We start from the raw sequence: 12,696 nt of genomic DNA, 5'->3' as shown, positions 1-12,696 counted from the left end.
CATATCAAGGCCTGGAACGTCCCTATCTCAGTCCTTCTCTCTGCTCTGCCAATATTCACATGTCTTAATTTGTTAGTCGATTCCAGATTTCTGGTAAAAATCAGGAGGAGGACATTACTTAGCTCACCAACATATTCCCAGAAACTAGGACACTATCTGGTATGAGTGTTTATTAAACATTTGTTGTCTTAATCAATGAACATGCCTAATAGTAACCAATTGGGGAAATAATTATCTATAGCCAGAGGAAAAAAGTTAAATGCAAATACTAGAAAACTCCAATTGGCTAAAAACAAAAGCAAGACAACAAAGATATTGTTTGTTATGAGGATGCACCATCAGTCCAAGTAAACAGGAGGACGTCCATGACAGGAGCCATCTTAAGACAACCCTATTTGAATCATCTTTCTTTAGGTCTCTCTCATCCACTCTGTTTTGTGTTGTGAGCTTTCTTATTGTTGCTAAGTAATAATCATGCTGTAAGGATGTGTGTATTGTGTGTGTATACTGTTTCTTGCTGTCTTCTCTCTGTCTCTAATTGTCCCTATCTTTAAATGTTTTTATTAGATGGCCTTTACAACATTTCCCTCTCATTTTTAAATAGGTATGTGAACCGTTTTAAACTATTCCCTCTTAAAGGGAATGTGTTTATAGTCTATAAATGACATCCCCCCCCCCACCATGTCCTTTTAATAGAAAAATGTCCTGGTGTGCCTGGGTGGCTCAGTCAGTTAAGCATCTGACTTCAGCTCAGGTCATGATCTCACCGTTCGGGAGTTTGAGCCCCACGTCAGGCTCTGTGCTGACAGCTCAGAACCTGGACCCTGCTACAGATTCTGTGTTTTCCTCTCTCTGTGCCCCTCCCCAGCTTGCACTCTGTCTCTCTCTCTCTCAAAAATAAACATTAAAAACAATTTTTTTAATAAAAAAAGAAAAATGTCCATCTCTTGCCCCATATTCAGGGTCAGGAAATCCGGTATATATAATTTGAACAAATAATAATGTATAGAATGAAGTTTTCATTTCACAATTTATTCTTGGCCCATGTGGTTCAGCTAACATCTCAAGTAAAATACTGTTATTTTTATTAACTATATTTACTGATATATTTATAAATAAAACACATGTGACCTACGATTTATTTAGACCAGTTCTGATGCTGGAGGCTATGTTATGTAGTTGAGAATGTAACCACTGTCTATTAGGAGGAAGCTATTTTAACTCACATTTTCATATGGAGAAAAACACAAGACAGGGTTAGAGAAAAGTGAAAAAGACATTACAAAGAAATCTGAGCTATGCCTTACCTAAAGCTGTTATGCGAGGATTATAGAATCTGGTAGAGGGGAGATGTTCTCTCTCTCCTGGAGTCAGTTTCAACCTCCTTGTTCTCTCATTTCAGTAGGAGAAAGTGTGCAGCCAAACTAATCACAGTGGGATGCTTGCATCCACATTCCTTAGCAGGCTTCTGAAAGAGGGTGAGTGTTGGAAGGTAATATTATCAAGAATAGGGTCACCTGGGTTGCTTAACCCATTAAGCATCTGACTCTTGATCTCAGCTCAGGTCATGATCTCACAGTTCGTGAGTTTGAGTCCCAAGTCAGGCTCTGAGCTGACAGGGTGGAGCCTGCTTGGGATTCTCTCTCTTCTTCTCTCTCTCTCTCTCAAGATAAAAGAATAAATATATATATATTTTTAAATTTTTTTCAACGTTTATTTATTTTTGGGACAGAGAGAGACAGAGCATGAATGGGGGAGGGGCAGAGAGAGAGGGAGACACAGAATCGGAAACAGGCTCCAGGCTCCGAGCCATCAGCCCAGAGCCCGACGCGGGGCTCGAACTCGCGAACCGCGAGATCGTGACCTGGCTGAAGTCGGACGCTCAACCGACTGCGCCACCCAGGCGCCCCAAGAATAAATATTTTTAAAAAGTTATCCAGAATAGCAATTATTTGAAGCCCATACAGTGACTGTATTGACCTTCTCAAGCTGGTTACATGAAGTTGCAAAGGGCACTGTGGTCTCTCCTGATTTGGGAATGAGTGATTACACCCCTGCTTCTAAAGGAGGGTATATAGCAAACCCATTCTGAGCCATGATTATTCCATTCTCCACAGTCCATCTTGGAGGTGTGGTGATCCAGAACACTCTGTGTGTGCACTCAGGCCTTACTTTCAGCTGCATGTACTTTTGAATATATGTGCCAAGGTTTGCTTCTGACCCTTCTGGATTATCTGACTTTTCCCAGAGGACTCATCTAGGAATAATAATGATAAAGTTTTGGCTAGATCTCAGAAAGCATTTCTTTAACTGAGGTCTAAATTGATCCAACCTCTAGGGGAAAAGAGGCCTGAATCTAAGCTGAAGAATAAGTTGGCCTTAAGCCTTGGATCAGAGTGTTAAATATAATCAGAAGCATCTGTGTATATGTTTATAGTAATGCAGCTGTGTTTTCTCGCAAAAAGACACTAAATTTAAGGATGAAAATGTAGAAGCAAAGCGTTCTACTTTTGAGGCAGTACCATATTGTTTTGATTACTAACACTTTGTAGTATACTAACACTTTGCAGGTCTCCTTGAAATCTGAAATTGTGACGCCTCTGGCTTTGTTCTTTTTCAAGATTGCTTTGGCTAGGGAGCTTGTACTTTCATGCACTTTTTCTGGGAATCTGTTATTTTTTTCCTTTAGAAAAAATTATTGGAAACAGATCATATGTACACATTTTTAAGATGTTTGGCACACAATTTCGTATTTTGATTTGATGGTCTTTCCACTAGAAAAGTCCTCAGGTGGGGCTGAGGAAACATTTCAAGTGAAGTTTCACCATTGAGTTTATGTTGAGTTTATGAAGAGAGTCTCTTGGGGCGCCTGGGTGGCTCCGTCGGTTAAGCATCCGACTTCGACTCAGGTCATGATCTCACAGGCTGTGTGAGTTCAAGCCCCGCATCAGGCTCTGAGCTGAGCGCTCAGAGCCTGGAGCCTGCTTCCAATTCTGTGTCTCCCTCTTTCTCTGTCCCTCCCCCACTCATGTTCTGTCTCTCTCCTTCTCTCAAAAATAAATAAACGTAAAAAAAATAAAAAAAATATGAAGAGAGTCTCAAAATTTAGTTCAGGCAAGATATAAAGACAGTAGAGAAAGTTGAACTGGAGGATGAAGCAGAGGAAAAAGCACTAAAACAAAAAATGAAGTCTTGATAGTTTTGTGTTCAGAATATAGTGATGGAGGCAGGAAGTTCCATTGACCCTTATTGCTTTCTTATTCCTCTCCTATGGTAAGGCCTCAGTTCCCCATTATGAAGTGAGCAGTAACTATATGTCTCCCTTCTAGGTCTCAGAGAAGATAGAAAAAGGCAGGAGACCAGTCGGGTGCTCTGGCAGAGAGAGATGTCAGCAAACCACAGTGAAGGGCCTGTGTGGACAACCACAGTGATTGTCCTCCTGACAGGGTCTGGCTTATTCAGTAACTCAGGCCTTTGGGCAAAGGAGGATTTGGTATTAAAAGATACTTTACCTTTTAAAAGCCCTTGAGGGCTTTTCTGTCTTCCACTTGAGTTTGCCCTGTGGATAACATGCCTGGGAGATCACATAAAGCTGGCTCTGGAAGCACTGAAGCTCCCTTTCCTTGAGCACCAGACTTGTGTATGCTTCAGAGTTCAGTGAAGAGTTCAGAAGAGGCTGGAGAAAGGCCAGGGGATTCGTTGTCAAGATGACTTGACCTTGCAGAACTGTCAACCTCATTGTGAATGTCACTCAACATACTTGATGCTGAGTCTGTCTATTTCTATAGCTATTCCTTTGCATTTATTTATTTATTTATTTATTTATTTATTTATTTATTTATTTATTTATAAATGAAAGGTAGCTGTTTTATTGCTGAGAGAAAAATGTAAACAAGAAAGTCTACAATTCTTTTTACTCACGCACTGCTTTTGTAGTAAAGTTCCAGATATCAACTTTAAAGGTACTTACTTACAAGGGTAAATTCTTCTTAACATATAACCATTTACTGTGCGGTGGACACTTTTTCATAGAAATAATACATAGAAGTGGAATATATTCTTATAGAGTACAAGAAGCTTAAAACATGGTATTAACAGAAAATGATACTGTATTTTACTGTAAAATATTATAAAAGTGATACAATTTTTTGGCTCATAAATGTTTAACTACTTGATTTGGACAAGGGAATGAAAAAAGCAGCAAGACAGTCCTGGCCTTAAGATTTCTCTGTATTCTGGGCACCTAGGTGGCTCAGTTGGTTAAGCGTCCAACTTCAGCTCAGGTCATGATCTCGTGGTTCATGTGGGGCTCTGTGCTGACAGCTCAAAGCCTGGAGCATGCTTCAGATTCTGTGTCTCCCTCCCTTTCTCTCTGCTCCTCCCTTGCTTGCACTTTGTCTCTCTCAAAAATATTAAAAAAAAGGATTTCTGTGTATTCATTTTTCTTTCACATTACTTTAATTAGCTGATACACATAAGTGACAACTGTAGAAGCCTGGATATCCATCAACACAAATGAAGGAATAATGTTTGTTTCCAAGGCATTATATGCCCCAGTGGCAGAACTTGAGTTATTGTAAAATTTATTTTCATGCTCAAATGCTTCAAATTTGTGTGTGTGTCTCAAGATATGAATATTCACATCAAACTCCCTCTGCAACAGGGCTAAGGTGGCCATATTCCCCATAGAGTAACATGATACCCATGGATCAAATTAATTTTGAACTGCCAACAGTCACAACTTTCTGTTCTGGATAATTCAGATTCTCACTGAAGTCTCCTCTCACAACATGAACATCACTGACCAGAGTCTTGAGATAGTCTTAACTCTCTTTGGGGCAAAGGTTTCCAGTACAGAGAGTGTGTTGACTCTTTCCTGGGACCTGCAGTTTTTTTAAATGTAGCCAGCAAACTTGTTGGACTGGTATGGAATGTGTAGGTCTCCTAATACCAACACCAAATGAAGAGAGAACAGTCTTCATCTTTAGACAGGGATTCTTTCAGATATGGATTGGAGTACTTGGTTAATGTGGGAAGCATCCTGTCACTGGGCTCAGCTTAGTCACCACAACTGCTGCTGCCTTCTTTCTTGGGCTCCTCTGCAACCCTCTTGCATTTTAGAAAAGCCCTTCCTTCCTTCCTTCCTTCCTTCCTTCCTTCCTTCCTTCCTTCCTTCTCTTTCTTTCTTTCTTTCTTTCTTTCTTTCTTTCTTTCTTTCTTTCTGAAAAAGTTTTTTAGTGTTTATTCATTTTTGGGAGAGAGAGTGAGCATGAACAGGGGAGGTGCAGAGAGAGAGGGAGAGAGAATCCAAAGCAGCTCTAGGCTCTGAGCTGTCAGCATGGAGCCTGATGTGGGGCTCAAACCTATGAACCCATGAGATGATGACCCGAGCCAAAGTTGGCCATTTAACCAACTGAGCCACCCAGGCACCCCAAGAAAAGCTGTTTCTTGAGCTCACACTGCATTCCGTCACTGTCAGTCCCTGACAGGATGACAGGATGTCCTGTTATTCTTGGTTTTCCCTCTCTATTCTAGTATCTAGGAGATTTCAAAGTCTGTAATAGATCTCAGACCAAAGAGACACAATGTCACTGGGCAGAGATCCTAAGAATATAGACTAATTTTAGACTGTGGAGTGAACATTCTTTGTCCTTAGGAAATTAATTTTGATGGCATTATCTGAGTCATCACTCAGATTTTCCACAAATGACAGTTCCTCATTTGGCCAGTTAAATTGTGGCAAGCTTTAACCCAGATATTTCCCTTTAATCTCTGCCTAGCCCCTGTCTAGCTTGAGGCCTCTCTGGCTTCCCCTGGAGAAGGCCAGGATCTCTATGTAGGGAGAGTCTCCATTTTTTGCTTTCTTCCTTATCACTTTCTACTACTCATTCTTCTACTTTGTCCAGAAAACTTAAGTTGTAGTAGGGTAGCAGTTAATTTACCCTTAAGCAGAGGAAATGGAGCTCAGTGGAGACAGAGTTGAAATTTCTTAGGAAGGATTCTCCTGTAACAAAGATATAAAAGCCTTTCTTCTGTGATTCTTTCTTCCATATTGGCCTCTTCACTCTCACACATAGGTGTGACACCTCTGTTAAGTTAAAGGTGGGAAGAGCCAGGGCAAAGGGAAGAGTGCTTTGTTAACTTCTTCTCCCAAATCTGCATTTTTTTTTCTAATTTCCCTCTTACCAACTTTTTCTACTTCATGATTTCCTCTTTTCTAGTCTGATTTGGGGATTTCAGTTCTCACTGCATTTGCATTATATCCTTCTGACATTTGAAAGAAAAAGACCCTTCTTCATTTTCCAGGAGAATTTTCTTTCTTCCTTGCAATAAGAACAACCCACTATGTCCATCATTTCTATCTCTTTCCTCTCCATCTTCCCAGTAGTCTTAACATTAAGCTCCTTTGTAGCAGGAAATTGAAGAAGACCCCATAATATTATAAGAGAGAATTTGACCTATACACTGAGGAAGTTTTGAAATCAGAGCCGGGACTGAGTCTGGGTCATTTAGTATCCCAAAGATAGAAAGGTTTCCCACACTCTGAGTCCTATCATGCTTACTTTGATTGAAACTCTCTTTAAATTTTTTTGCCTGTTTTTGGAGTAACAATTACATAAATTTTATTATAGAGATATTAAAATATTTTTTCATCTATCTTCCCAATAATTCATTTTTCTTAAGTACTACATGAAGTACTTTGTTGAAGTTTGGGAAACAAATTTATATTTAATTTTTCCATACACATTTATGAGTTTTGATTAAATTCTTAGGCAGTGTGGTGCCTCATGTTTTTTGTTGTTGTTTCTGTTCTTAACATTTTTGTTTTTCAAGACTTTTCTCTTGAATCAGTTTCTCTTGCTGATCATTTGGATATGAATATTTGCTTGAATATCAACCTCCTAAAGTGGTATGATTGAGAAAAGGGTATATTTCTAAATTTCCATCACTGTAGTCATTTTCTCCTTTTTTGCTCAATCCATGCATGGCAGAGGTACATTAGCTTCATACTTACTACTTACTATCCATTTTTCTTATCTTTCTGCTTAATACAGTCTTCTATTCTGGTGGCAATGTGCTCAGCTTGAGAAATCAAATGGTGTAGTCTCCTTTATATAGGGGTCATTGAGTGGCACACTTCTGTTCAGTTATAAGTGGAGTAGAGATTGGCCTCCTTCTTGAAGTCTGCCACTTTAGCTCCTATCTTAAGACAATAAGGTGATTTTGGGGATGAAAATACTAAGAAGGATTTATCAAAAAGCCAGGAGTCCCTCAGGACATCTTGGAACTGCCTACCTCTGAACTGGCATAGACTATCTATCTCTAGAAGTATATATGTGAGGGAAAAAACCCCAAATATTTACCTTGTATAAGTTGCTGTTACTTGGATTTCTGTTATACACAACTGAATCTAAGGCTAATATATTCAATCATTCTGGGTTCCTGGGTAGATCTTGAGTTTCCTTTTTGTTTTCATCACTCAAGTGGGTAAAATCTGGAATGATTGAATTACTTAATAAAAAGTAATTATTGCTTCCAACTTTTAAAAATGGAAATATAGTTGACTTACAATATTGTATTAGTTTTAGGTATACAACATAGTGATTTAAAAATTATATACATTATGCAATGCTCAGCATAATAAGTATAGTTACCATATGTCATGATACAGGTTATTACAGTATTATTGACTGTATTCCAATTCTTTCATTCTGGATTATCTGCTTCTTTTTGAGATAGTTGAATGATCATTTAAAAAATGGCTCTATTTTTATTATGATGACTTAAAGTATATATTTTGACAGAGAAAGAAATGGCCTGTGTTCTTTAAAAAAGATGGACATTTGAAACAGGTTGTTTTAAAAAAACAGAAGTGCATAAAAGGCAAGTGTTGAAAGCATAATAATTCAAGCTCTCTTTTAATGAAAAGTTGTTCTTATACTAATAATAAGCAGGGGCTTATGTGAGAGATAGAAAAATGTAGAGGGGAAGTCCCCAGGGAAAATTTTCCTCTTTTTGAAGATTCACTTGATTGCATGGTATGTCTATTTCCTCCATTTTCTTTCTGTTCTGAGCATCTAGAACAAAAACTGCAAAGCCAGAGTTTTCTGCCAAGAATCTCTTTATGATTTACAGAAAGAGCTGATTTTGAGTGAAACAGAAGCATGAGGAAGCCAAATTTACTTCTCTCCACAATGTGACCCCACATGGAAGTCTTTGAGTAGCTCTGGAAAGGCACCTGTTATAAGGCTTACCAAAGACAGTAGCATTATCCTTTCTTAATGCATAAAATAGAAGAAATCTTAGGTTAAAATATCTAAAGGAGTTGCTCTAAGTTATATATCCCTTTATAAACATTGATTTTTTAAACTGCACATCCTTTGTAAATTAGATGAAATATACATGCCTATCATGGAAAAATTAGGAAATAAACAGTAACATAAGAGAAAAAAAAGAATCTAAACTACCCATAATACCATCACTCTATTTAAGTATGCTTATGTAATAATAGTGTTTCATGATCTGCCTTTTCATTCAGTAACATAATATTTTACCTATTGAATATTTATTACATGAGTCTTCATGTAATGTGTGTAGTTACTGTCTTAAAACAATTGAGAAATTCCTATAAGCATATCTCCTACATGTATATCTCTTCTACAGTATTCATTTCCTAGATAAATCCAGCTTTTTGACCTGCATTGCCATGCAGTTCTGAAGGTAACTACATAGGACACAGCCAGGGTTTCCAGGAGAGAAGGTACAGCACAGCAGAATTCTTACTGATCTGGAAGTCAGCAAACTGCTTCCTTCACTTCCTTGTGTGACCTTGGACAACATACTTGCTTTCACTGGGTCTCATCTATGGAATGACTATGAGAATGTCTACCCTAATTCTGTCACAGAGTGTGTGAGGTTGAATTGAGAGAGTATGTCAAAGTATTTTGTAAATGATAAAGAGCTTTCCAAGTGCAAAGTATTAATATTAACTGAAATCAATCAATCATATAGACTATGTATAAGATTCTATTCTAATTAATCTCCTTTATTCATGACAGCCTTTCTGTGAGGGAAGTATTATCATTAGCTCTAGTTTATAGATTTAAAAAATCAAGAAAGAAAGGATAACTTGGGTAATAGCGATAGCGATAGTACTTAAATTTGTAACCAATTTATTTTTCAGAGTGTTGGCCCTTCTCCTTGATAGTAGCAGGAAAGCGTGAGCCTTGTAGTTAGCCCACCTGGGATCCAAATACTATCTCTGACTATGTAAGTTTCTCCTTGTGCCTGTTTCATTATTGGAAAATCAGAGATACTATAACACCGACCTGACCTCTTTGGGTTGTTATGAGTAGAAAATAAAGACTTATTTGTAAAGGACTTGGAACAGGTGCCAGGCCCCAAACAAGTGACTCAAAATGTTAATTATTATTCTTGTCAATAAGGATAACCCTTTCCATAAGAGCAAACCCTGTGGTGGTGAATTTGCACATCTAAACTTGTTAAAGTAATAAATGCACTTTCTCTTTTCCTATGATATTTTTTCCCCACGTGTCCATGCTCTTACTCTTTCTAAAATCTTGAACATACATAATTTTTGGCTTTATGAATAGCTTTTACTTTGTGAGGAAGTTAGTTACAGTTGAGGGATATTCAACATTTAACTTACCAAGGGTTTAAAGGCAGTTAGTAAACATCACGACTACATTTGAAAGTAAAAACTAGACATGTTTTTTTTTCATTTTTCCCAAGAAAACTAACAATAGGTTTTTAACTATGATCTTGCTTTTTTTTTTTTTTTAAGTTTAAATGCTCAGAAAAGAAAGAACACTATCTTCTTACTGCTCTCCCTAAAACCGTTTCTCTCTCCCTCTCTTTTTGGGATACAGTTTGGCTTTGAGAAAATATTGTATAAAATGGTAGTGGTATATCAAATAATTTAATACTATGGAAAGGATTGTGAACCAATCATAATATTTGGAATTGTAAGAAGGGATCATTGAAGAGTTAGTGACTGCGTAAATGTATTAACTGAATAAACCCAAAGTGGAGATTTTTAACATTATGGTGGAAATATTTTCTGCCTTGACTACCTATTCTTCAGCTCTTTGATTTTCGGATCTCAGGAAACTTAAAAGTCATATACCCTGGGAAGGGGTATAGAATTAGAAAACATCCTCAAAGGACTGGTTAAGTGAGAGATACATGGCAGGGTTCTGGTAAGTAAAATTGACTAAGGAGCTCAACAATTTCTCATATCAAAGGGAAAAATAATTGTTCTATCTAGAAAGTCAGTTTCAAAAATCACAAATCAAAAATGTGCAAATCTTTCGAACTGAGTAATCCATTTCTTTACCAGGAAACTGTTCTAAGATAAAAACCCCAGAGCGAAAATTGATATATGCATATAGTAGTCTTACATCCTGGATTTTATGGGGGCAGTTTTTGGATTAGATGAGTCCAATCCAGTTTGAAAACATCATTATGGCAAATTTTTATGAAGATTTAATTGAGGTATTAATTTTTACAGTAAAATAGTGGATATAATGTAATGTATAATGAAAGGCTTGGTGGTAGATGGAAGGAAGATCTGAATCCCTGGATAATAATGAAGTGGTCATTATTGCATAATGGTGGCATTCATTTTTCTCCTAATCCCCCTTCTGGAAATTCCCTTTCTTGCACAAGTCAGCTTCAAGCTACTTGGAAGGACAATCCTCCTTCTAGGAAAATATTCATCTCACCACATAAGAAATTACAATCCATACCATATTAGTATGAATGGAATGTTATAGTTCCTAAAAAAACAATAATTACAAAAACTTGCTATAGTATAGGAACGAGTTTGATGTTATAGTAAGCAAAGCATATGTATAAATGAAAATACGTTACAGGGATTGAATTCTAGATGCTTTTCTTCTTTACTGATTTTCCTTAATGTTATTTTTACACTGTTTTAACAACAAATAACAATGAACTGTCACTTATTTTTTTAAACTTAGGTAATTTATTATAAAGTAGATCATTTCCCTCTCCAGTTTTAGTAGGAGATATCCTATCATCTAAAACCTAATTAATTGACCAATTAAGCTTTTGGTAGCACTTTGTCTAGGTAAAAGTATTGGCAATCAGAATACTGTATTTCGGAGTATTTTGATTGATGTTGTTAGAATTAGAATTTGCTCCTTAAGGAGCTTAGAAAGAGGTAATGTGTAAGGAAAACAAATGACATATATCTAAATGTCTTTAGGCTACCATAGCATTACTGTCCCATAGAAATTTTGGATAATTGCTTTTAACGGTTTATTTGCCAGGGGTGACCACATCACCAAAATAATACAGTCAAATATGAAAAGAATGACAAACAGAAAAAAATACATTTCCTTCTTTTATTTACAATCAGACAACCAAACAAAATGACATAATTTTATTGATCCCAGAACTGTTAATCTAAATTATCAAATAGAACACAGATATTTTCACATGAATACTCCAGAAAATACCTAGATGTGTACATTCCTTAGGTCATATACACTCTAAATGGCAAAGTGGTACCCAGTACTTCCATGTATTTATATATAACCTGGCCACTTTATGATTATAAGTCGCCTCATAGATGCTTAATTTCATAAGCTGATATAGTTAATATCACTAGACTTATATTTGAAGATTTGAATAACTGTATAATCCTGACTGCTTTTTGTGAGACTATACTGACCTGATAATGGAAGGATCATCAAGTGTATCTTGGATTATGTTGAGATGCCCCAGAACTTTCCTCAGGGCTGCCTTTATCTCCTTATTCCGGAGGCTATAGATGAGGGGGTTGAAGAGTGGGGTTACCATAGCATAGAACAAAGTTGCAACTTTCTGTATACCAGCAGAATGTCTGAGTCTAGGGCTCACATACATGACCATCAAGGAGCCATAGAAGAGTGATACCACAGCCAAATGAGACCCACAGGTAGAGAAGGCCTTATGTCTCCCAGTGGCAGAAGGCATACGCAACACAGCTAATAAGACAAGCGTATAGGATCCAAGGATGAAGAGGAAGTTACCAAAGATAACTAACGAGCTTAGAGTGTAGCAAAGCTGTTGGGTTGTTGGGGCAGAGGCACATGCCAATGCAAACAGTGGCCCTGGGTCACACACAACGTGGTCAATAATGTTTGGACCACAGAAGGGCATCTGAGAGATGAATACAATGGGGATCACGAACCACAGAAATCCACAAACCCAGCAGATAATGACCAGTTTGGTACAGAAATGCCCAGTCATGATATTAGGGTAGTGCAAGGGACAGCAGATAGCAAGGTACCGATCAAAGGCCATGACGGCCAAGAGGAAACATTCAGATGTTCCCAAAGAGAAAAAGAAATAAAATTGGAGGAAACATCCAGCAAATGAGATGGTCTTTTTATCTGAGAGGAAGTTGACCAACATCTTGGGGACTGTAGAAGAGACATACCAGATCTCTAGAAAGGAGAAATTCCCCAGGAATCTGTACATGGGGATGTGGAGTCTCCATTCACACCACAGAGCACAGACAATGGCCCCATTCCCTGTTACAGTCAAAGCATACATTGTAGTAAAGAGTGAAAATAGGAGGATCTGAATTCTCCACTCACAGGAAAAACCTAAGAGTATAAATTCTCTTACAGAAGCAAAGCTGGAATATGGCTCAGAGACATTCAT

At 37.5% G+C, this 12,696-nt stretch overlaps 1 protein-coding gene and 1 pseudogene across 1 annotated transcript; both read right to left on the bottom strand.

Annotated features, from left to right (window-relative positions):
- Nucleotides 1-4,447: 4,447 nt before the first annotated feature.
- Nucleotides 4,448-8,863, bottom strand: LOC124508274 (vacuolar protein sorting-associated protein 29-like; annotated as a pseudogene).
- Nucleotides 8,864-9,532: 669 nt separating this feature from the next.
- On the bottom strand, nucleotides 9,533-12,696 carry LOC124508273 (olfactory receptor 11H12-like). The gene is made up of 2 exons (XM_047074674.1): nucleotides 11,776-12,696; nucleotides 9,533-9,580 (listed from the first exon to the last, which is right to left on the bottom strand). The coding sequence occupies exons 1-2, from the start codon at nucleotides 12,694-12,696 to the stop codon at nucleotides 9,533-9,535; spliced, it is 969 nt and encodes a 322-aa protein (XP_046930630.1).

This window comes from Lynx rufus, unplaced genomic scaffold (assembly GCF_022079265.1).
Source record: "Lynx rufus isolate CCGP_SWC_20201006 ecotype Redwood Valley unplaced genomic scaffold, mLynRuf1.p SCAF_13, whole genome shotgun sequence".
Lineage (NCBI taxonomy): Eukaryota > Metazoa > Chordata > Mammalia > Carnivora > Felidae > Lynx > Lynx rufus.
This window is presented reverse-complemented; position numbering and strand designations above follow the sequence as displayed.

Coding starts and splice junctions, on each gene's coding strand:
- LOC124508273 (XM_047074674.1), bottom strand. CDS start 12,696: ATGAATGTCTCTGAGCCATATTCCAGCTTTGCTTCTGTAAGAGAATTT. Junction 9,581..11,775: donor TAAAGGCAGCCCTGAGGAAA/GTTCTGGGGCAT, acceptor TGTATGTTCAAG/ATTTTAGAAAGAGTAAGAGC.